This window comes from Anguilla anguilla, chromosome 12 (genome assembly GCF_013347855.1).
Source record: "Anguilla anguilla isolate fAngAng1 chromosome 12, fAngAng1.pri, whole genome shotgun sequence".
In the NCBI taxonomy this organism is placed as follows: domain Eukaryota; kingdom Metazoa; phylum Chordata; class Actinopteri; order Anguilliformes; family Anguillidae; genus Anguilla; species Anguilla anguilla.
In genome coordinates, this window is record NC_049212.1 from 8,629,096 (window position 1) to 8,652,756 (window position 23,661).

General features: G+C 41.8%; 2 protein-coding genes across 2 annotated transcripts in view; one reads left to right on the forward strand and one right to left on the reverse strand.

Annotated features, from left to right (window-relative positions):
• Positions 1-3,738: 3,738 nt before the first annotated feature.
• LOC118208957 (T-box transcription factor TBX2b-like) lies at positions 3,739-14,183 on the forward strand. The gene is made up of 8 exons (XM_035383969.1): positions 3,739-3,911; positions 4,170-4,622; positions 5,767-6,034; positions 7,898-8,044; positions 9,520-9,596; positions 9,848-10,011; positions 11,090-11,694; positions 12,660-14,183. The coding sequence occupies exons 2-8, from the start codon at positions 4,261-4,263 to the stop codon at positions 13,095-13,097; spliced, it is 2,061 nt and encodes a 686-aa protein (XP_035239860.1). The 5' UTR covers positions 3,739-3,911; positions 4,170-4,260; the 3' UTR covers positions 13,098-14,183.
• Positions 14,184-21,911: 7,728 nt separating this feature from the next.
• Positions 21,912-23,661, reverse strand: part of LOC118210106 — a 7,766-nt gene continuing 6,016 nt past the window's right edge. The window contains exon 6 of the mRNA XM_035385982.1: positions 21,912-22,266. Coding sequence (XP_035241873.1) covers positions 22,201-22,266 — 66 coding nt within the window. The 3' untranslated portion in view covers positions 21,912-22,200. The remainder of the gene's footprint in view (positions 22,267-23,661) is intronic.

The following is a 23,661-nucleotide window of genomic DNA, read 5'->3' on the forward strand; positions in this document are numbered from 1 at the left end:
CGGCTCTATATATACAGTATATACGGATGTTTTAAAATATGTATAAAATATGTATTATAATTTATAGAATTAATATTTAAAATCGCCTATACACAGCCAACGAATCTACGATAGATTATATATATATATAGTAAAATATGTATAATATATATTCTAATTAGTCAATTAAAACCAACTGATCTGACTGTGTAAGGGTGGATCAGAGGTCGTCTTCAGATAAAATGTAAAGATATTTAAAACGTAAATATCCGCTGATACAGCGGACATTTACATTTTATCAATTAAAAACGTGTATACATAATCTGCAAGATTTAAGAGTTGCGAACAAGAAGGTTCTAGGTCTCTGTGCACATGTTATAAATATATTTTATTTCCAAAATATAGAACCCACAAAGAAAAATATCAGTAATAGCATGAAGTTTCTAATATATATTATGTCGTGATAAATGAGATATACACGTAACCGTCGTACATTTGCATAATTCACAACTGCAGTTGGATCTAAAATACTAAATTTTAAAATAAACCTTAAAACGTTGTACAGGTGATAGGGGATATAATCTAAGAAAATAAAAAAATAAATACATTTTGCACGCTTTTGACATTAACCAGAAATATGACTTAGTTGTATTTATTTCTAAATTTATACACCTATACATGTATCGCCTATTCATTAAATCATGTATTAACAATAAATGATGGCACCAACATAAAGGAGCAGACTAATTTTAGCCCTGTACAGAAAAATAACAACGGATGACAGTTCATATTGAGGTCCTTTTTCTCCAACGGATAAATGTCCCATTACAACCTCTTTTCCTTAGATCACGAGTATACTAGGGAACCCATTAAGACACTGACGTCGTCACAAGTATAAAATATAGCAAATAAAAACGAAAATCAAAATCACTACTCGGCAACCCTAGAATAATAAAACTTTGTCCACTAAAATTGAGAATTTACATTGTTAATTATTTTGTAAGAATAGATTATTTATCACCCACGCTTTAGAATTACGATGAAATATCAGAGAACCTGAAAAATGTTCATGCCACTGATATGTCATCTGTAGTAAAGGTTAATTCTTAATGGAAACAAAGTGATGTGTCAAGTAAACGCCAGTTACCAAAATGCGTACATAAAATGCCACTAAGTAAATATTATAAATGCGATGCATTGTGTCTTTCCAATGTGCATAACAAAAATACTAAGTTCGTTTGGAACATCCTACTGCATGAATCCAGTTAAGGTTCCATTTCCACTACAGACCAAGCGGCTCGTGCACGGCGCCACTGCCAGAAGAGGCCCCAGGACGCCTCGCTCTAACCTCACTTCAAAAACTCGAGACATAATCTCCCAATCGCCCTTCATTCTGTGCGGTTAATTAAACTCCGCAAACAGGTAGAGGCAGCAAGTGTCTCGGTGCTTCCTCTCTTTAAAGCTTTCACGTTCTTACCTCTTTTAGACCCCAGTGCTTTGAGTCTATACCCTCTACACTTAAAGCGCAAGAGAGTACACAATGAACTGCCAATCATCTGCACTTTCAGTAGTTCAAACCCCAACTTTATTTACGTCTGAGTCTATCGATTAACGTGAAACACTGCACCGGGGATAACTTCAATCTACAGAAACAACCATGCAACTTTTATCACCAAAGAGACGATGCAATCAAAGCACGAATCAGCGAGCTGTTAACTTTGTCCATCACGTCGTTTTTACGCATTGCTTTCGTGTTCCTGTTGTTTTGGAAGTCAGAATGCTTTTAATTTCTGGAAAGTCCACGTGGGTTGATGAGTGGAAGTGTATTTTAGTGAGGAAGATGAAGCACTGAGGACATTCGACCCAGAGAGCCTACAGTGTAATTTTCCAAATTAAACAACCAATCCAAGACAGCATGACAATGGTTAATCGAAAATGTGTGCGTGTTGTTTGCATCTGCTGAATTATTCGTTTTTGTTTCAGTTCAGTTCAGTTCATGTCAAAATGACAAGATTCTAATTTTATAATGCAGCACCGGGGCTATGGAGGATCAGAGACTGTTTCCTGGGTGAAACTCTGCGCGCGACTAAGTGTTTATCTATTCCTGAATGTAGACTGTAAGGCAGTGTCGCAGCAAGGGAGCTTAAACAGCCTGCAGACTCCATCGTAAAACGTAGTTCTGGCGTGAATAGCGATTGGATCAGAGACCGCCGGTTGAGTATTTTAGGGTAAATATGAAGTGACAAGAGAAAGCTCTCATTGTGGGAGCGTCAGCCGACTGGCGCCAAGTGGCTCTAAAACAAACGGAATCTAAAGTTAATCACGGGTCTAAGATTGGACTTCTTAAAGTCACACTCGGCGGCTGAGACTTCATTGTAGGACTCGGACTGAGCGTGGAGAGGAAGCAGCGTGTAGTTTGACGCAAAAAAAATATCCAACAATCTGTCGGTGTAATTCAGGACAGGGCAGCAAGGCGCTTTCATGCCATGGCTCTTCATTCATCGCGCGGAAGGAATTAAACCTGTCCCCGTGCACCTCTGTAAATCCAGCCAAAACATTCATTTAGCATTATGAACCGCATTATTTGGTTCGGGTAATATTACAGGTCAAATTATGTAATCTTTATTTCAGAGTTAAATAATTGATAAACATTTAAGAACACAACACATTATACATGGTTTGCTTGAGAATCACTGTACTCCCGAACAATGCACCGACATTGTCACTTTAATTTCATACTGTTCATATTTATCGTAGGCTATATGTTTTGTCTTTACGGACGAGCCGTTTCCTCGCAAATCTGTCCCTGGGTTCTTGTGACCCACTCTCCTGAAAGTGGAATAAACTTAAGCTGTGCGGACAATAAGAAAGCACTCACCGCATTTCCTCGCTTCATTTCTGCCCTGACTTTCTCTCATCTGTTTTCTTTTCTCCCCACTTCGGAGTCGCATCTGACGCCGCGCTTTTCGAATGACCCGGGGCTATACTTAAAGTGGCCACGTCCGGTTCACGCGCAGCTGTCCTTTCCAGTGAAATCAGTGGCCACGAGTAGGGTGTATCGCTGAAACGACCAGTTATAGATCGGGATGTAAAATCAATTCAGTACTGAGAACTGTGACTGAACACCCTCGTCCCGCAAGTATGTAAAATAGGAGATTTCATATGCTACGCATTGCAATAAATTTTGGCACCGGCAAATGCCGATACAAGGTGAAGTAAAGAATAATCATGCTGCACTCCAGGTATTCAGTCATTTAACTAAAGACGTGCAATGCAAAATGTCTATAGTAAAACGACAAAAGGAACACTGAATAGTTGAGTATAAAGCCGACATGAAGTGAAGTGCCTATTTGAAAACATGTAAGTGTTAAATTAATGTTTCCTATACCCACCCATACAGACATAATACAGACGTAAACGAACAAGCAAAAAAAACAAAATAATGAAAGACTCCCAATGTGTCAATTTAATAGTAAGCTTAATTTTACTTTTCAGGGTGAGCATTAGCCACTCCAGACTAGGGACAGGAGTACGACGACGAAATTATTAAACTGAAGCCGGCCGAGGTGCTCTCTCCACCGGCAACAGAGCGAGGGCTGGCCCGCTGTTTGGCTTGTGGACGGGGTGGGATTTCTCGATCTTTTCTGTCATTGGTTAATATTTTATTCCGCTGACATGTTTTCTTACTGCTAATGCTTCCGACACCTTGTTGTCCACCCCCTTCCCTAAAAGTCTTGGCTGGAACTGTCAAAACCACGCCTATAGGGGCCCACAATTGGTCCAGAAAGCGTAAAATCTGCAATCAAAGGGGCTTGGTTCATTAGTGTCGGGACCGGAGCAGGAAGGACACGCGAGGAGTGTCACAGCTTCACGGAGAACTGGGCAGAGCGCACCAGTTTCAGCTCCGCGTCGGATACGGCGATTGCCACAGTGTAAGAATTTTTTTCTTCCCGAAAACGGCTTTTGGACCAAACAGCAACCAAAATTCCAGCTTTCGAATCGGCAATTAAGTCTTTTTGACTTACATTGTTACTGTACTTCGTGGAAACGTCAGAATCGGGATTTGAAAGGCAGTTATTTTCGCTCACAATTGTTTCAATTTCTCTACTTTCTCTAATAAAGGCAACAGTCGCTTTTCTTGTCATACTTCGCACCACAAGTTGGCATTGCTTCTGTATTTTTATTTCAAGGCGATACTTCATTAAACCGGAGACGTATCGTCCTCGCTGGTGGAAAGCCTGAAAACGCACGATACTTTCATCTCGAGATTTGGATGCACCGATGAGAGATCCAGTTTTCACGGGGACTGCTATGGCTTATCACCCCTTCCACGCGCACCGGCCGGCGGACTTCCCCATGTCAGCGTTCCTGGCGGCCGCACAGCCCTCGTTCTTCCCGGCGCTGACGCTGCCGCCCGGAGCTCTCAACAAGACGATCGCGGACCACGCGCTGGCCGGAGCCGCCGAAGCGGCGCTCCATCCGGCTTTGACTCGCCACCACCAGGCGGCCCACCTCCGCGCTCTGAAGAGCCTGGAGCCGGAGGAGGACGTCGAGGATGACCCCAAAGTAACGCTGGATGCCAAAGATCTGTGGGACCAATTTCACAAAATCGGGACCGAGATGGTTATAACTAAATCTGGAAGGTAAGGATAATTATATGATAATTTATCTCGGTTGCTTTCATTTTGTTCAAAGCGTTCCTCTTTTCTTTTTCATTTTTTTAACTTTATGAAACCAGAAGCATATTACGTTATGTGTTTGTCACGGATTAGACTTTGTTTTTTGTTTTTTTGCGACGCTGCTATTATTGAAAATGTAACGACATGGAGCAGACTACTATGCAGGGAAATTGTACACGTCGGCTATTTCTACAATCCACGAGGCAGATTAAAGATTTTACCGTGTACTCACAGAAATGGGGAGCTGTATTTTTAGACTACACGTTGTCTGCAATCCTCTATTCGGTCAGTGCAACATAGGCTAGTTCAGAAATAATCTGGGACTGATAACACAATTATCTTTCAGTTGAGACAGAAGGGGATGAAATCAATATTGTTGTCTGGAGAATTACCCACGATTTCGAATCATTTTGAATATGTTATTATCCTGATGTAACCCCTCTGGTGTTAAGAATATGTCATTTATATTTTACTAACTCCTTGGTTTTGTAAAGACGAATTATGCATAGATGGGGTGGGGGTGGGAATTCAAGGAATTTAGTCCACAAAACTAAACACAGAATATGGATCAAACCGCGCATTCTGTCGTGACTGGCGAGCTTCTGGTTTTTGTAAACAGGCTGTCACTTTAAAAAGAGGCCAGTGATTTAAGTGATAGGGCCATGTCGTAAATTATCTTCAAAGATCGTTCGTGGATTTCTGAGCGAGGTCTGAAGAAATAATTTAGACAGGCCAACATTAACCGAAATGTTTGCATCAAGAATGCTGTTTTCCTGTGTAATCCGCATGCAAATAAAGCCATATTTATTCACCAACTTCCGTAAACACAATACATAACTTGTTATGACCACATCTGAAACCAGTACAGCTAAATTATTCACGTTGATTCATAAGCAATAGTTTTTTATTCGAGCGCAGCAAAGAATGTCAGTCTCAGAAACACCGAACTCATTTATATTGAAATTTACCATTATTATTGAATTTCTAAGAAGCAAATTAAGTGTAACTTGTCATGCAGCACTGAACGTTATTATTAAAATGAAATGTGTCGGGAGCTTAGGGGTCTTCTGTTTTATTAATTTCTCTCATATTTTTCTGTCTATTTCAGGAGAATGTTTCCTCCTTTTAAAGTTCGAATGAATGGTCTTGACAAAAAAGCCAAGTATATTTTGCTGTTGGATATTGTCGCTGCCGACGACTGCCGCTATAAATTCCATAACTCCCGATGGATGGTAGCGGGGAAGGCCGACCCGGAGATGCCCAAACGGATGTATATTCACCCGGACAGCCCTGCCACGGGAGAGCAGTGGATGGCGAAGCCTGTTGCTTTTCATAAACTCAAATTGACCAACAATATATCGGACAAGCATGGATTTGTAAGTCCATTGTGTTTTGCGTATTATATTTACGATGTAATGCATTTTTGTTTTTGGACAGATTCTTGCTTGCATGATTTCTAGGCTACGGTGCATTTTCTAAACAGTGTGCGTATTTGGGCACGTGCCATCCAAATAATTGTTTATTACATTTGATAGGCTACTTTATTCAGTTAGCATATGGAAGAAAAATAAACACATTTATAGTGTAATACAATTGTTTCTTGAAACGTACGGGACTATGTTTCTCATTTCAGCATTTAAAGAACACATTTTTCTACTTGTGTCCAAGGAGAACAGCACGTTATCTGTAATTATACAAATACGTAATTGCCACCGGTTAAAAAAAATTAAAGTGATTGACGGTGTGTAAATGTTCTGAATGTTAGACCAGATTACATAATTACACATCATGATTTACTGGGCCAAATATTTGCAGATGTGTTCTCCTCCCAAATATTTAAATATGTGTTCGCATGCAGGAATTACAAATTGCTCCGTTTTGGTATTTTTAATAGGATAATATTAATAATATTCCTTCCAAGCATATAAGGTTATGTAACTTGATACACTTTCAAATAATATTAAGAGTTTTTGGGGGTTCGGCCGATCTGTCATTGCTAAGGACTGAAAGCCACGAGCTGGCTACTCTATTTCTCATTTGAAAGCATTCAATCGGGTAGAATATTAATCTAACACGAGAGAGGCTTCGTTTGGCAATAAATTGTGTTCTAAAGTGGGTCTGGGAGACGGAAATGTTTTGCAGCGCGACCTTAAACGTCTGTATGAATCCATTAACCACCGCAAGTGGCTTGAGTAACAAAAGCAGGGACAACTGGTAAATATTTGCTCGTTGGCTGTGTGTTGTGCAGTGAATCTCAGGTGCAATTCTAATTCGCGATGGACGATAACAGGGAAAGAAAGACACGTGAACATCATAAAGACGGACACGTGACTGTGTATCAAAGCGAAGTCACTAAAACCAACGCACAAAGCACCAGTACGTGCAATCTGTTACAGACTATCTTTATAAATATGCGCCCTGTAATGATCAAAAAGTGGATCCCTGCAACGATCCTTTTTCATTCTTCATTCGCCACTTTCCTCTTTTCTTTTAAAAACGAGGCACCATTTTCATGGTTCTCTTAATATATGTATTAGCTATAGGAAGCTTGATTTCTGTTCTAAAATCATTCTCTATAATCATGTACGGTATTATTTATAAGAGCGATATGGATTTAGTGCGCTCTGAAAGTGGGTGCATTACATTTGCATAGGCCTACCTGAACCGCAAAATATCAGTAGGCAGAATAAGCTGGCATCAACTATTGGGTCAGTACATTCTGACACTTCAAACTATTCAAAATGATCTTAAATAAGCCTACTCTGACAATCATCTATACCGACGGTGAAAAACATTTTAAAAATGAAAAAAAAAAACGGTTAATAATAAAACGATATTGTAACTACTACTACGGTTGTTACTACTACTACTACTACTACTACTATTAATAGTATTAATAATTATAATAACAATAATAATAATCTGCGATAAATTGGCGACCTGCCCAGGGTGTATTCCTGCCTCTCGCCCAATGCACGCTGGGATAGGCTCCAGCACCCCCCGCGACCCTGACCAGGATAAGCGGGTATAGACAATGTATGGATGAATGGATAATAATAATACCGGGCTCTACAATGCTCCCATTTTAGTAGCATTTACTCCTGAACATTTATATGCGCTAACTGGAAAAATAATTTAGGAGACCTTCCTCTAATTGGAATACATTAGTGTGCTCCGGGGAAAAATGCCGTATGATATATAATAATAATAATAATAATAATAATTGTGCTTGCTTCTAGACTATCCTGAATTCGATGCACAAATACCAGCCCAGGTTTCACATCGTAAGAGCCAACGACATTCTGAAGCTACCATACAGCACTTTCAGAACCTACGTATTTCCGGAGACAGATTTCATTGGCGTCACTGCCTATCAAAATGACAAGGTAAGTCATTTAATGAATATATTGACCACTATGTACACGTCGTGTGCTTTGTTCGTGCCTGCGCACAACACCACAGTCGGTGTAATAATGCTTATGCCCAGCCTTGTAGTTTGGAGTCTCATGTTGACCATTACGTTTTCTTCATTCTGTACCAGCGCGAATTCGATGACAGAATTTCATTGACGCTTTTCGTTAAGTAACTTTGTTAAGAGGCCTAGTTGGTCCATAATTGTAACGTCCATATACAACAATTGCGAATACATCGGTATGTATAAACCTAACCCCTCGCTGGAGAGAACTGTTTTGCACAGGTGATCTTTTCTAATAACGTTTTCACAGTAACAGTATGCATGTCCATGGGTAGACCTACAAATTGTTCTATTCACCGTTTCACCACTTAGTCCCACTTAACACTCACGTTGGTCTGGAAAAGGAAAAAGTCTCGGCAATTCGTCAGATTGGTGAAGATAAAATGCGTGATACCCAGGTCGACTTTAACTGCATCTTATCAGTCCGTTTTATAATGCAGACCATTTTCTTTCGAACACCAGAGTGCCCGTAACTCCGTTTTAGGAGTATGTTCCCCTTGCTAATTCACTCCTGTGTAGACCCACCCAGTCCCTCTGATACTAATTGGCGTCTGTGTCCGAGGGGCCTGCTGAGCCTGTTGCTTCGTAAAGTTTATGACCTGGAGTCACAATCCATTAGAAAGCACTTAGAAGTATGCCGCGAGCTATGGACTGCGTAGCGCAATCAAAGCGTGACTTTGACGCAAAGTAAGATCTACACTGATTGGTCAGTCCCTGAACAACCCAGGAGTTCTGTACATTGAGACTAAGAAATATACACTCGGTCACACATAAAACAATGGAACCTGATTCATTAAATATATTTAAATATATATTCCGTGGGACTGTTCAGCATTACAAATACCATCATTACAAATGGACTCATTGCAAAATGAATTACATCTGGCACTAGCATGGAAATGCGAAGATTGAAGGCACGAAATCAATAACCGATGGGCCTTGGTCACCGTTGCACATCGCTCCCTCGCGCTCTGCCTTCCTCAGTGAAAAAGTACGATATAACAAACGCAGCAACGTTGCCTTTCGAAATGTCCTCCTGAGGCCCGTGAAAATAACTTCCGATCATTAAGAGCGTCATTAATAATGAAAGGCTCACCGTGGCATCACTGTGTAGAATCAGGCTCTGTGTTAAACAGAGTATAATAACGCAGATCACGGCTGCCACGTGACCCCCTGATGATGCCATACATGCTGACAGAGTATGCATGTCGTTCTCTGAAAGATCAATGTTAGATCAATCAACACACTTGGCACAGACTAACATTAAACTTGATTTATGTCGTGCATGAATGTTTACACTGGGTAGTATTTCAAATTCATTACACGCGCGCGCGCACACACACACCAGTGTATACGAGTATTTGCAATGTCTTCCTCTGCCTCCAGATCACACAGCTGAAAATTGATCACAACCCGTTTGCCAAAGGATTCAGAGACACCGGGAATGGGCGACGGGAGAAGAGGTAGGCTAAAATACCAACCATACCCGTGCGTGATTCCAACGCGTATGGCGCCATCATGAGCGCAAAATCCTGTGTTAACTATAAATATGCCAAAATTATTCATCTTAATCCACGCAAAAACGTTACAATGTTACATTCACACAATACGAATAAGTTTTGCATGTATTGTAATTGCATTGTTATGTACGCATGCGTTTTGGACGAATTAAAAAATGTAAATATATTGTTAAAACGGAGAGTTGTCTTTTCAGGAAACAGTTGACCCTTCCGTCGCTGCGTATGTATGAGGATCCGTGCAAAGTGGACCGAGACGGCGGCGAATCGGACGCTTCCTCCAGTGAACCCACGCCAGGAAGGGACGCATCCCCGCTGGGATCAGCTTCTAGCCCGTTGCGGTTCAGTCGGCTCAGCCGAGGTAAGAACAGCACACTCCTGTATCTGAACCTGCATTGTGTTCGCCTAAATAAATACTACAATACGCAAAAAAGATTGTGCCAATTCACACTTAGAGAGAGCAATTGTACAATTAGAGAGAGCGACTACATAACTTTATAACGACACAGACTGAGACTAAGGATATCGGTAGTCTATTCACAGATTCGATAAAAAAAAATCTTTTAAATCTTAATTACTGTGCGTAGACTTGTGGTTATCATTTGACTTTGACGTTAACCCTATACCAATACGATACTGAAAGACAGGTGCCCTTCAACGTACTCTACTCAAAAATCAATCTAGTTGTATAAAATTCTGGCTTTTAAATGAAACGGGCCGTATATTAGGCTATGTTGAACAGGGCTGCAGTGTTGAAAGCTGGAAAACACGAAGCGCAGTGATCTGTAGCCGCGGATATGAGCATTAACAGAACACATTAAGGGACTACAGATATACATAATCTGAATGGTAATCTGTGCACGATATGATGAGAGGAAATTAATTTGGCTCCAGCCCTACAGTCAAGTCAGGATGTAATCGTGGCTGCAATTCAACAACACGCGCTGCCTTTGACCTACATACCGAGCTTTAGCCGCCAGAAGCTAAAGTCTTATTTTCACAGGCATGAGCACAGCAGTGGCTAAAGAGTTAAATTTACCCCCTCCCGCCCCAACACGAGAACCTTGGCTGCACTGACCTTTAATTATTTTTTACTGTTTTGTGGCTCTTCAAGAAAGCAAAAATACAAAATCTTAATTCTCCTCACTAGGCCTCCGCGCTGACAGATCGGAAGGAAATGGTTAGGCAAGGCATGTTAACACTAAATCACTTTATAATCGCTTACAAAGTGTGTGTGATTTAGAATGTTTTAAGGGCTAGTACGTTTGTCTTAAAACGCACGTAATGATAATATGTACATTCTTGAACCTCTATTATGTTTGCATTCACTTTATCAGTTTTAATGAATGGCCTTGAGTGGTTTCATGTGCGAGTGAAATATTCTTGAAAAAAAGTCAACTTTAACATAACCTATAATTCGTCGCTGTCCGTTTGAACAGACGAAAAAAACTGCCCCGACAGCGATCAGGAATTGGAGCCGCACGAGGAGCGCTGCGCGCGAGCAAGCAACCCTGGCCCCCGGCCTCCATCTTCTTACAGTCCCAGATGTGACGGGGTGAAGGACAAGCCTAGGCTGGAGAAGGACGACGACTACCGGGACTCGCGGAAACAGAGCGATTCAATACTCAGCACCAGGAACCCAGAAAAGGATAAGTCGGAAAACAGACAGAGGAAAGAGACGGAACCTTCCAAAATAGACACGGACAGCGGAAACCTCGGCGGGGTGAAGGACAGCTTCTCCCCGCTCATGGTGCAGACGGACAGCCCTTCGCAGTTCACCGCGGGACATTTACAGAGCTTGGCCCTCTCTGGTCTGCACGGCCAGCAGTTCTTTAACCCGTTAAACGCGGGGCATCCCCTGTTCATCCACCCGGGACAGTTCGCAATGGCCCCTGGGGCGTTCTCCGCCATGGGCATGGGACACTTCCTGGCTTCGGTATCCGGAGCGAGTGGCCTGGAGAACGGCAGCCTGGCGGCGCAGGGAGTCGGCGGCACGCCAAGCCCCTTTCCCTTCCACCTGTCTCAGCACGTGCTGGCTTCTCAGGTAAATGGAGCCATTACATCTGCTGCTTTCTGCTCGGTTCCTCGGATGATTTAAAACGTTAGGCCCACATATTTATCAGTAAATGTGGATAAAATGAATCACCTGCGGTTGTAATTGTTACACTGAATTAGGTCAGAACCAGAAAGCTAGTAGGCTAGGCTTTCATCGTTGTAGGCAGGGGTTATTTTCGGCTCATGTTCTCACTACGTCACCCACAGTGAAGTTGCAGCGGCTTAACAGGCCCAGGTCCGTTCCCGCAACACAGAATAGTTTCTATATTATTTTCACTTGTAGGCATACCGTCACCAAATAGAATACTAGGCTATTGTGTGCGTTAATATTTACAACAAAGCAGCTTTTCGGCGACATCAATGCTTTAAAACATGTCTATTCCTGTCACGGTGTAGCGTCAGTCTGAGTAGCCTACCCGAAAATGTGCTGAAAGTAATAAAAATGTATTCTCGGTTTTTTCATATATTGATTTAAGGAAGTGACAAAAGGCTATATCATGCTATTGACAACTCCTCATTATTCCTTAACATGTATGGTTTGGCTTCCATGCAATAACTCATGGTAGCCTATTTATATAACGATACCATAAAATTGTGAGCAGCTAAACAATGCTAAAAGATCTTTTTACACTCAGAGCAGGATAATATTGATTTAAAATATTATTGAAATAAATGTTGAATTCGATAAGCCTTTCTGGCGACTGCTTGCTTGCGTTTGACTGGAGGCACGTACAAAGATCAGCAGTCCACTTGGTGCGCGCTTGCTCTGAGCAAATGGGTAGTCTCCACTTATCAGTCTTTAAATTCGATATATCAGAGTTCGCATGAAACTCACAATTCCAAGGTACAATAGCAGCGACAGAGACTGTATCGCAACAGCAAAAAATAATAGATATACAGGCCTATATACGCTCACCTTCTAATCACTCCATAAATGTGTTTCTTTCATTGCAGGGTATTCCTATGTCGACATTCGGTGGACTTTTCCCGTACCCCTACACCTACATGGCAGCCGCAGCCGCTGCGGCCTCAGCTATTCCCTCCAGTAGCGCGGCTTCCTCGATCTCCAGGAATCCCTTCCTGGGTAGCGCTGCGTCCCGGCTGCGCTTCAGCCCGTACCAGCTCCCCGTGTCCATCCATCAAAACGCTAACCTGCTGGCCACAGGACTGCCTAGCAGCCTCAACGCGGGATCCGAGTCGTCGAAGTCGTGCAGCCGGGAGACGAGCCCCGCGCCCGATCACCATAACCACAAAGCGGGGGACAGTCAAGCGACTCGCTCCCCTAGAAGGACTTTAAAGGAATCTATCAACGAACTCCACAACATACAGAGGCTAGTCAGTGGACTTCAGCGGGAGAGGATGACCTCCCCGTCCAGTGACTCTCCGAAATGAGAAAGGGAAATTATCAATCCATGGCTGGATTTGAAGTATTAATCAGTTCTTAGGAGCTGACGGTTGTGCTGCACGCGACATAGCGTACCATGGGCGAACGAAATGGCTGACGGGATGCTCGGGTAATTAAGTGGTACACTTTGTAAAATCCGTACAGTAAAAATTCCCCATTAGCCTATTGAAACTAACGCACCGGGTCTTCAGTAATATCCATTTTAGACAGGAAGGACATACAAGGATTTCAAGGAGGCCTACAAACAAAATGTTGAGTTTCTGAAAAGCGAAGCCTTCCACGGCTGAGAAGATCAAAGGCCCATTAAGGAATATGTTTTTTTTTCTTCAAAATATCTCGCAACAGCACAAACACGACGGTGCATCACGGAGGACACCTGGGAAATCAAACGGGATCCGAGCTTCTAATAATATTTTAAAAGGGATTGGAGGGAGACCAAACGTTCAGTCGTAAATAAAAATAACGCCACACTACGGTAATTTCTTGAATAGATGTTGACAATCGCTTGAAATATCTGACGGACAATACTATTAGAACTATTTATGTAATTGAAAGAACATCAATTTTGTAAATAAGCTACACGTATCCCAGGATATGCAAATTAGTATTAATTTATTTAAAGCTGTACATTGGCGTGTATATAATAATAAGAGTTAAACTCATTTTGTTTTGTTAAACTTCATTTTGTAAAACTTCATTTTACATGAACATATATAATTAATTAAACCTATTTAGCGCTTGATGGGTTGAAACAGAAAATAAAATGTTTCTGTATCTGTGATGCATTTGCTGTATATCCCGCACGAGACGCGTGAAGGAAAAAATGCGCGCCACTGTTGCATTCTCGCGATTGCAGACATTATTAGCTACTACGAAGACGGCTGCTGTGTCTGGCGGAGCACGTGATGGCACGAACACCTCAGGTTTTTATTCAACTCCAGCACAAGAGAGCGGCGTTTTACGCCCCTCTTGAAAGTGGACGCTTTTTAAAAAGCGCAATCGTTCATTGCTGGTTATTCGGGTAAATTCAAATGTTCTATTCCATCACACTTCAAATAAAAAATATACGTAAAGCTGTTGCTTTGGATTATTTACTGCTATTATAAATGTATTATTTAGTAATTAGTTGTCACTGTATATTTAAAGATTCTGGTGGAACCACAATCACGTCGTTAAACTAATGAAGCAAAAATATTTCATTTTTTCGTTGTAGGCTAAAGGAAAGTCAACAGAAAAATGAGTGCCTTATGATAGGATGTCAAATGTATATCACAAAATTAATAAAAATGAAAACGCATTTAAGGGAACCTTTAAACAAGGGGATGCGTTTTCCTACACAAAAACAAAACGGGCCTATATAAGTTAAGGGTTTCTTGCGTAAAATGCCCATCTCTTGAAAGTCAATTTTTTAGAGAGACAATCAACTTGGTTAATAGACCCATGGAGTCCTGGTATTCTTCACTGATTAATAAAGTTTAGCGCCCTCTGTCGTTAGTGTGATTGTCGTTTCCATAGTATCGTTCAACAGAGCATTAGCTGCTCATTTGCATTGAAAAACATAACTGTAATAAACACTGTAAATATTGTAGCTGAAATCTACGACTAAAACTAAATTAGTCAGGGTCAAAAGGTTTCCTCGTCTGGTGGACACAGCTGGACGAATCATACACACAGGGGGTGCCGTATCGGGGGTTCTGGGGGTTCGGGGGCGGAGTTGTGCTGAAATGGTGCTGTAATTGTGCAGGGATGGGGTGGTCGGGGCTGGTGGGGCCCAACGTGAGATCTCTTCTTGGGGCCCAAAAGCTCTGTAAGTGCCCCTGCCTATGCAGGCAGCCTACAGCCTACCACTCATGTCACGTACAGTATACGGTGAAGACTGGCAGCATTCGCTACGCCATGATCATTGGAAATAACTAACGAAGGGATGTGATTTGAAGGAGGGAGTGTCAAATCAGCAAAATTAATACCCAGGGGTGCTCTGAAAAGGACCGATGTAGGTGCATGTTTTTGTTTTATCCCAGTGCTAACGTACCGGATTGTACTAACCAAGGTCTTGACTGAACACCATCATTAGTTAAATTATTGAGTTCAGGTGTCCTAGTGCTGAGCTAAAACAAAACTCTGCACCCACACTGGCCCTTTTTGGATAAGATGAACACCCCTGCTCTATCCCTTTTAATAACATGTTGAGGAGGAATAACTTCCCAATTACTTAGGTTACATATCATTGATTAATATTAGAATTAAGGACGCAACACAAACAAGGACCCTGGAGTCAGACCAATAAATCAAACTTTAGTTAAGAAAACTTCGGCATGTTTCAAGAGCACTTGACACACTTTTGTATGTCAGTAAGTGGCCTACTTCGTGGGAAATTGTGGCATTCGATTTTCTCTATCATGACACGACATCCCCACAACAAGAACCATGACTCTTTAAAAGCATTGTTATAATTATTAGTATTATTGTTGTTAATAGTAATAATCATTGCTGTCGTGATTTTTTTTCAAACTTCTGGTCCTCAGAATAGACTTATCGCAGTTCTTGTTGTGTTACTGCTTTGTCCATTTTGAAACTACGTGATTAATGTGTTTAATCGGAGTTTCCTACTCGCTGCAGAACTGCATTGTCCCACTGTTGTTATAAATAGAATAGAATAGTAATTTCGGGGTATTTATAGACACGTTGTGTTTCTACCGGAAGCTCTGCGCCCATTTCCTTTGTACGTTGTGTGGCACTCCCTAAGTTTAACTATTTGAGAAAAAAAAAAGTTAAGAGCAGTTCAGTCTAAATAGAAAATGCACGCTTTGTCACCTGGGGAGAGCCTCTTTGTTTACATTTTATGAACATTAAAAGACACTGGTCTGTTTTAATATATAACATAAGTTTGCTTACTGGTCAATTAAAAGCGTTAGGTTAAATTTCACACAGACGCGCTGACGTAAATGAAGTCGGCCAAAATTAGACAATAAATCTTTGGAGAAAGGGCTGAGGAACTCTGCACAGCAGTGAAAGGGTTAAGCAGCTCGGCAGGGAAACTGGGAAGGATGGGCGCGCGGACCCCTAGCCGCTGTGGCAGCAGACAGCCCTTTGTCCAGGGACCGGCGCCTGTCGCCTGCCTGCCGGCCACGCAGCCTCAAGCTCCACACACCCGCTCACAAAAGCTGCGAGGGATCCAGAGAGCAGTAGCTCCTAATTAGGGAGCCCCTTCGTGTTTTTTTCTTTTCTTTCTTCAACGATAATCACAAAACTGGCCTTGCATTAAGGGACCATTGTTATCCTCTGTTATCTCCAATTAACAGAACTAGCTGCTAGAGCTCGCGGTTTCTCAGAGGAAAGAAAAAACTGTCGAAACCAATCAGTCACTGGCTGATCAATAAGCCGCCCTCCTAGATAGACTACCAGCTACTGATCGGTAATTGTAGCGGGACACGGGTTAAAAAAAGGTACAAATTAATTTATAACTTTATCCGAGGATCCAGTATTTGAGGGTTTTAACCGTTGTTTGTTGTCACAAATCCAAAGACTTTCACTTGCGCGCTTAAATCTATGCGACGACACCTGCACTATCCATTTTAGACGGCTTTTAATCGCCGGCTTCTCGAAAATAATGCCATCCTATGGCCTCCTCGTTGCACGTGTAACTGCACTAAATGGTAACTTTAAGATAAATACACAGGAAAGGTTGGACTACGCTAACAAGGGCACAAGGCTATGCCGGAGGCTAACGTTTATTTACGCATAATTTACGAACCGCAAGGCATAACACAAAGGAGAATAATCTATTTTTAGATATGCAATGTGATAACTGATTTGTTGAAATAAAATACAAATACCATGAAGTAACAGCCAAACAATTTCATCTGATTCCCTACAGAGTAATGGTAGTTATTTGAGCCACACGAATATGCCTGTATAATAGGCTATTGTCTATGAAGCAATTTTCGGGTGTAGACATACAAGAGAGAGAGAGAAAAAAAATCAGTTTCTTGTGATTTTTGGCTCGCAGACATTTGCTTGATGTACACAAATCAGGCCGCAGGTAGCCCGGAGCCTGTAGGGCTATCTCAACGTATCGCAGACCGCGCGCCGCGCCACAGCCCGAAGGGAGACGCGGTTATCTCGAACACTGGGCGCGCCCCCAGAAAGCACGAGCTGGGTGAGAATACAGACAACCCAGCTCTCGACTGGAGACAGATCTCCTGACCGAGATAACCCGGGGAGGAAGCAGATTGTAACCAAAAATAGAAACGCGGAGCCTGTCCCATTGCACGCTAGGGGAACTCGGCCTATTTCAGCTGGTAACTGACTACCTGTGTGCTGCCAAGAGAAGTTTCATTGTAACACGCACCAGGCTATATTATCCGTCTATAGAGCCACGTCCCCACCAGAGCCAACAGATATCTTATAAAGGGGAAATCATTACTGTAGTAGTCAGCCATAGGGCTGCAGTTTGATCGTGGGTTAGCGATATGGAAACTATCACCTCGTATCAGCAGTGGAACATTGTCTGACAAGTATGGTTTCGTGTCTGTGGGCTCGGCGATCTTGCACAATGTACAGTAGAATAAAAACCAGCGAGCCGTCGCCCCCTCCCGGAGACAGAGATATAGAATTACTACGCTGCCCCTACGTCAATCGCGCCACAGGTAGAGGGCACATATCGAAATTCTGCCCATTGAAGGTGCGTGTTTGTGTGTGAGAGTGTTTTCTTGGTGGTGGCATACAGCTAAAAGTTCATAGGGTGTCAATTGTTCTGACAGCGTTGCTTATTATTAACTATAGGCTAATTCTAGATGAACTCGTCATTGTTAAAAGGTGAAAAATGCAGGTTCAGAAAGTCCTCCATTCCAATCGCCGGGATTTTCTCATTAACACAGTGCTCCAGCAGCCAGGAGGTAGAACTGATTAGTGAAATCAGCTGACTGGGTTCATGGGTGGAAGAAACACATGGCAGGACTTTCACTTTCTGACCCCTGCGCTTTCCACGTCTGGTATTGCACGAAATCGCATCCAAATCATTTAACGAAAGCACAAAAATAGATGGCAGACAGGCACATATTTAGTTGAAATACCGCTTCCGACCACTAGATGGTGGGATAACTCCCTTATAAAAAATATAATCAACAATGAATGTCACTGTCCAATTAACATCAATGTTCCACAATCCGGGTCCTGCATACATTTTAAACGTATGAAGTATACTTCATGAGCTGATAGCATATTTGATGTGCCTCCACATGTATGATTACACTCGACATTACCCCCAAAATACTCAAATTCACATTTACTTTTAAGGTTACTGACAACTGATTCATGAACAAATTACAATGCAGCCTTGTATCTAAACGCAAATACTTATGACACAGTCACACGTTAGCAAGGGGCGCGTAAATCGATCCTGTCTTCGTCACAATGACACTGGCGGCCACATTCATCACACAGGATTTTACTAACATGTTCATATGCAAGCATGACTGTCTTAAATATGTTTACACCGGGCAACTTCAGAGGACTGAAAATCAGACACTTTACGTTTAGCATGTAAAATGACAGTACAAATGCTCTATATTTAAAATACTCGCAGAGAAAAATCGAACATTCTATATTTAAACCTACAGATGATTTCGAAGACGGGAGAAATACAATACAATCCAATTTCAGAGATTAATGAACGCGACAGAAGAGCCATATAAAAAAGCCTCAGGTGTTTGGCTGCAGCACGAGTCATATTCTCAGGAATATTCTCAGGAATATTCTCAGCCGTTAAACGGTCCCTTCAGCAAGCAGCAGTGGATGTGGGATCTGGCTGGTTTTATTACTCTTTTATTACTTCCAACTTTTGTTACATTCAACACATTTCGCGTCAAAGTTACAACTTTTGTGTTACAAACATACAATTTATGTGTCACAGGGGGAGAGACCTTTTAACACAGACTGTGTTAAAAGTAACACAAAATGTGTCGTCCTTAACTAGACATAGAGATGTGTTTAAAAATGACATGTTACGTGTTGTCACATCTGTTTTGAGAGTGTAAGCTGCTGAAGTCTGTTTTTGTTTTGTGTGAATCATAAGAGTGCCACTATACAGCCTAGGGTCTGTGCTTCATATTCCATATCATTATAATATTAAAATCATTGGGCTAAACGGCAGAGACTGAAGTTCTTTTCAGGCCAATCTTTTGCTGCTGAAATCTGGTGAAATAAGTAACGGTGAAAAGACATTCCTATCAGACATTCAGCACAGTGGAGTCAACAGGGCCTCATTTATAAAACGGACTTACGATCAATTTTGATCTTAAGTATGACTTACGCAGAAAACCACGTATAAGTAGTTACTTATAAAACCTTACTTTGACGTGGAAATGATCTTATCTCTACGCAAAGTCTAGACTCGACATAAGTGATTTTCCTACTGGTTATGTAGGGGTATTGCAGTTTGGGACGGTTTGTTGAAATGAACCAATACTGCAAGTACATCTCATGAGCGATAAAATGCAGATAAGCACTTCCTAAACAGGCAGGCAGCAAGCCGTCAACCTTTGGGTCCTCACAATCCTACACCGGACGGTTAAAGTGTTGTGGAGTGGAAAGTTTGCTTGTAGAGTTGGTAAATGGTAAGCCTGTTTCTTGTGTTTTTTTTTTTTTTTTGCTGATTCAAGTTGAGTGATACGATGTATGTTATAGAACGAAAGGTTTGTCGCATCGTAGGTTTGCGCCGGTCCCGTGTGTTAGGACTGTGCAGGTTGTGCAGCCACGGTTGGAGACGACGTGGCCATCGTTGGTTGCCCATACTGCATACAGCCATTGAGAGCCATCCGGTAACGTAGACTGTTTTATTCATGTTTTTATATTGGTAGCTTTTTGTTTTAGGTGTAAACGCCGATAGTTGTGGTGCAGAAGACGGATGGGAGTATCAGAATGTGTGTAGACTACCGCCAACTCAATGCCAAAACCCGCAAAGATGCGTACCCGCAGCCGAGAATTGAGGAGTCCCTGGATGCCCTCACTGGAGCCCAATAGTTTTCCACCTTGGACCTCAAAAGCAATTGTTTGCTTTTGCAAGAGATGTATAATGTTTTACTGGTTCGGTGTAAGGTTTTGTGGTTAGTGTGTAGAGTTTTGCAAAAATAGCCTATAGTTTCAAAGATAAGCAATAAAAAATGATATGATTTTAACATGGCTTCTAGCGATTTAAAGGCTCTTACATATAGCTTTCACAAGAACTGGGAAGATTATATGGATACACCTATCCCATGGAAGCGTGTTTTTAATTTAATATATAAAACAATACTAGATACATTTACAAGATTTTTTCAGTACAAATTACTATATTAATTTCTACCTACTAGAAAAATATTAAAGATATGACCTATGTAGATTCTGCAAAGAGGAGGTTGAATCATTGATGCATTTGTTTTGGTACTGTCCTGTCATAGCATCCTTTTGGATGGAGATACAGAACTGGCTGTCCTATATTCAGGACATGCATCATTTAGACCTTATAATATAATCTTGGGCGATTTGGATGACAAATGTCCTATAATAAAAAACATAATTATATTACTCGCCAAAAGAGTTATAATTCAAGCATCAAACATAGAGGATTTGAGATTGCACAGATTTAAGAACTGGATGAACATCATTTTAAGATGGAGGGGATGATTGCCATGAACACTGGCAAACTTGTACACGTACGGCCAGGTGGGAAAAATTGTAACACAGTAGGGTTGGTCTTAGTTGTTTATGTTTAGCATTTTCTTTGCTTTTTTTTTTCATTTTTAACTCTGAAGCAGGTGAGAGAATATGAATATATGTATGGGTGCAAATGTGTTTAATGTATATGTATTGTATGTAAAGTCTGTAATGTTTTTGGTGCTCCTAGGGTGGGGGAAATAACTGTTTTTGAACAAATATTTTTGAATGACTCTTTTTGAACGAATCTTTTGAATAACTCTTTTTAAACTCTTTTTGAACAAATCTTTTAAACAAATCCTTTAAACAGATCTTTTCAACATATCTTTTGAACATATCTTTTGAACATCTCTTTTTGATTGACTCTTATGATCTTTTTACCAAATCATTTAAACTAAACTTTTGAATGACTCCTTTTGAAGAAATCTTTTGAATGAATCTTTTGAACAAATCATTTAAATGAATCCTTACCACCCTGCCCCGCCCACTTCCCAACCCCCCCCCAGCTCCATGGTGACCCCGCCCACTGCCCCCACCCCCTGATCTGCCAGCCTACAACCCCCCCGCTGCACAGAAAGGCCCGGGACACACATCTTCCTCCTCCTCCTCCTCACCTGGTCCTGGGTCACATTATCAAGCTGCATACTGCCCCTCCCAAATCCCTGCGTCTCCCACTGTAAGCCCCACCTGCCCCCCTGACATCCGTACCCAGAGCCCCAAGGCAGCATGGGACACCCCCGACCAGCACCATGTGGGTCTCATCGCCATGGGGACACTCTGGATGGACAGCTAGCGCTGCCCCTCCACCTGCTGGATGGTGGCAAACATGCCACCATCCAGCACCCTGCATCCACCTGGCTCCCCAAAGGTAGGATTCATTTAGGCCCCACTGAGTCTCCCCCTGGGCATTTCCAGTTCTGTCATCACCATAGCCAGACCTGCACTCAGCTGCTAATAACTCACACCCACACCACGCTGGACTCGCATGACCGAAAACCATTTTAATAATAATAATAATAATAATAATAATAATAATAATACATTTATTTTATATAGCGCTTTTCATGAACTCAAAGACGCTTTAATTTAATTTTGAAGTGATTTATTGTATATACACAAACACACGCCCACACACTGTACTGTACATGCAAGTATGCAGCAACACAACCAGGCGCGTGATGCCAAATGCACCCCACATGCCCGTGACACGCGTTACAGATATCACCAGCAGCTACGACACCAGGAAAACTGCATTACGCAGGTATCTGACAATCAGAGAGTGCCGTGATTCCCACGCAGTCAGGCTGGGTGGGAGGAGTGCTTCTTTCTCATTGTCCTGCTGTTGTTGGGGGCGAGGCATTCATGCCTGGGGGGGGGGAGGGGGGGGTGCGACCTCTACTGAACCAGGCCCAGGGTCCACATCTTGGCACAGAACCGGACAGCAGACGGGGCCAGCCAAATCTGAAACAGGAATAATGAGAGAGACAGAGAGAGAGAGAGTGAGGGAGGGAGAGAGAGAGAGACAGAGAGAGAGAGAGCGAGGGAGAGAGAGAGAGAGAGAAAAAGAGAGAGAGAAAGAAAGAGAGAGTAATTATTGACATGGACCCCTCCTCCATCAGTGCATTCACTGTTCAATGCAGTTACTACTATCAGACCGCTGCCAAATTCATGTGGTTGTGAAAAGATCTCAAACACAAACAGAGCTAAATTAAAAGTGACATACAGATGGGCTGAAAACGGTGCTTTCTGCACTTCTGCAATCAGTCCTTCTGAAATAAACGACTTTATCGAAAATAATTATCAGTATCAGTATTGTGCAAAATGTTAAAAAAGAAAAGAAGAATAAAGCAATGTTATAAAGAGGTTTATAAGAAATGGAGGCCTCCATTGGCAGTGTAACAAACGCCTCAAATACACCAAACAGCAGAAGTATCTGAGAGGTGAATGAACTTGTGTAGCCTTACCCGGAGCTACTGGAACGGAAATCATTTATCTCGCTTATCTGACTCCAAAATAATGTTTCACCCGCTCCTCTGCACTAACAGAGATTTATAAAAGTTATGCAAGTGATCAGCCACTAAGTGTGACTCTATACAGATCACTATCTATCATGGCAGACACAGACGTGCCTCTGGCACGCGTAGCCTGCATAGTTACAATCCATACAGAGCCACACTACCAGCAGATCGCTTGCAATCTCCTTCTATGCAACACTATTAGCACAGAGGAAAGGTTAAAACACGATTTTGAAGTTCAGAAATCGGTTTGAAAATTTTACATTTACATACAGGGGCGACATAGCTCAGGAGGTAAGACCGATTGTCTGGCAGTCGGAGGGTTGCCGGTTCAAACCCTGCCCTGGGCATGTCGAAGTGTCCTTGAGCAAGACACCTAACCCCTAACTCCTAACTGCTCTGGCAAATGAGAGGCATCAATTGTAAAGCGCTTTGGATAAAAGCGCTATATAAATGCAGTCCATTTACATTCAGAACAAATTCCCGATATTCCCATAAAAAGTGCATTTATCGGGAGAAACCATTTTGAAAACAAATACAAAGAAATACCCGCTTTAAATCTCTCAGTTGAACAGAAAAAAATACAAACTAGACCAAAACCACTAGAGATTAAAGGATTACCAAAAACCCTTTAGACTTTAAAATTTTTTCTGAATCTTTGTTTCTGAAAGCACAGTCTATGATGTCATGGACCGGAGTGGTCAAAAATGGGTGTAGTTGCAGCAAACCTGGTGGAGAGTTTTATTATATTATATATATATATATATAATGAATTAACAATAAATATTCATCTTATATCTGAGAGAAGCCCAAAATAAAAAAATCTGAGTGGACACGTGCA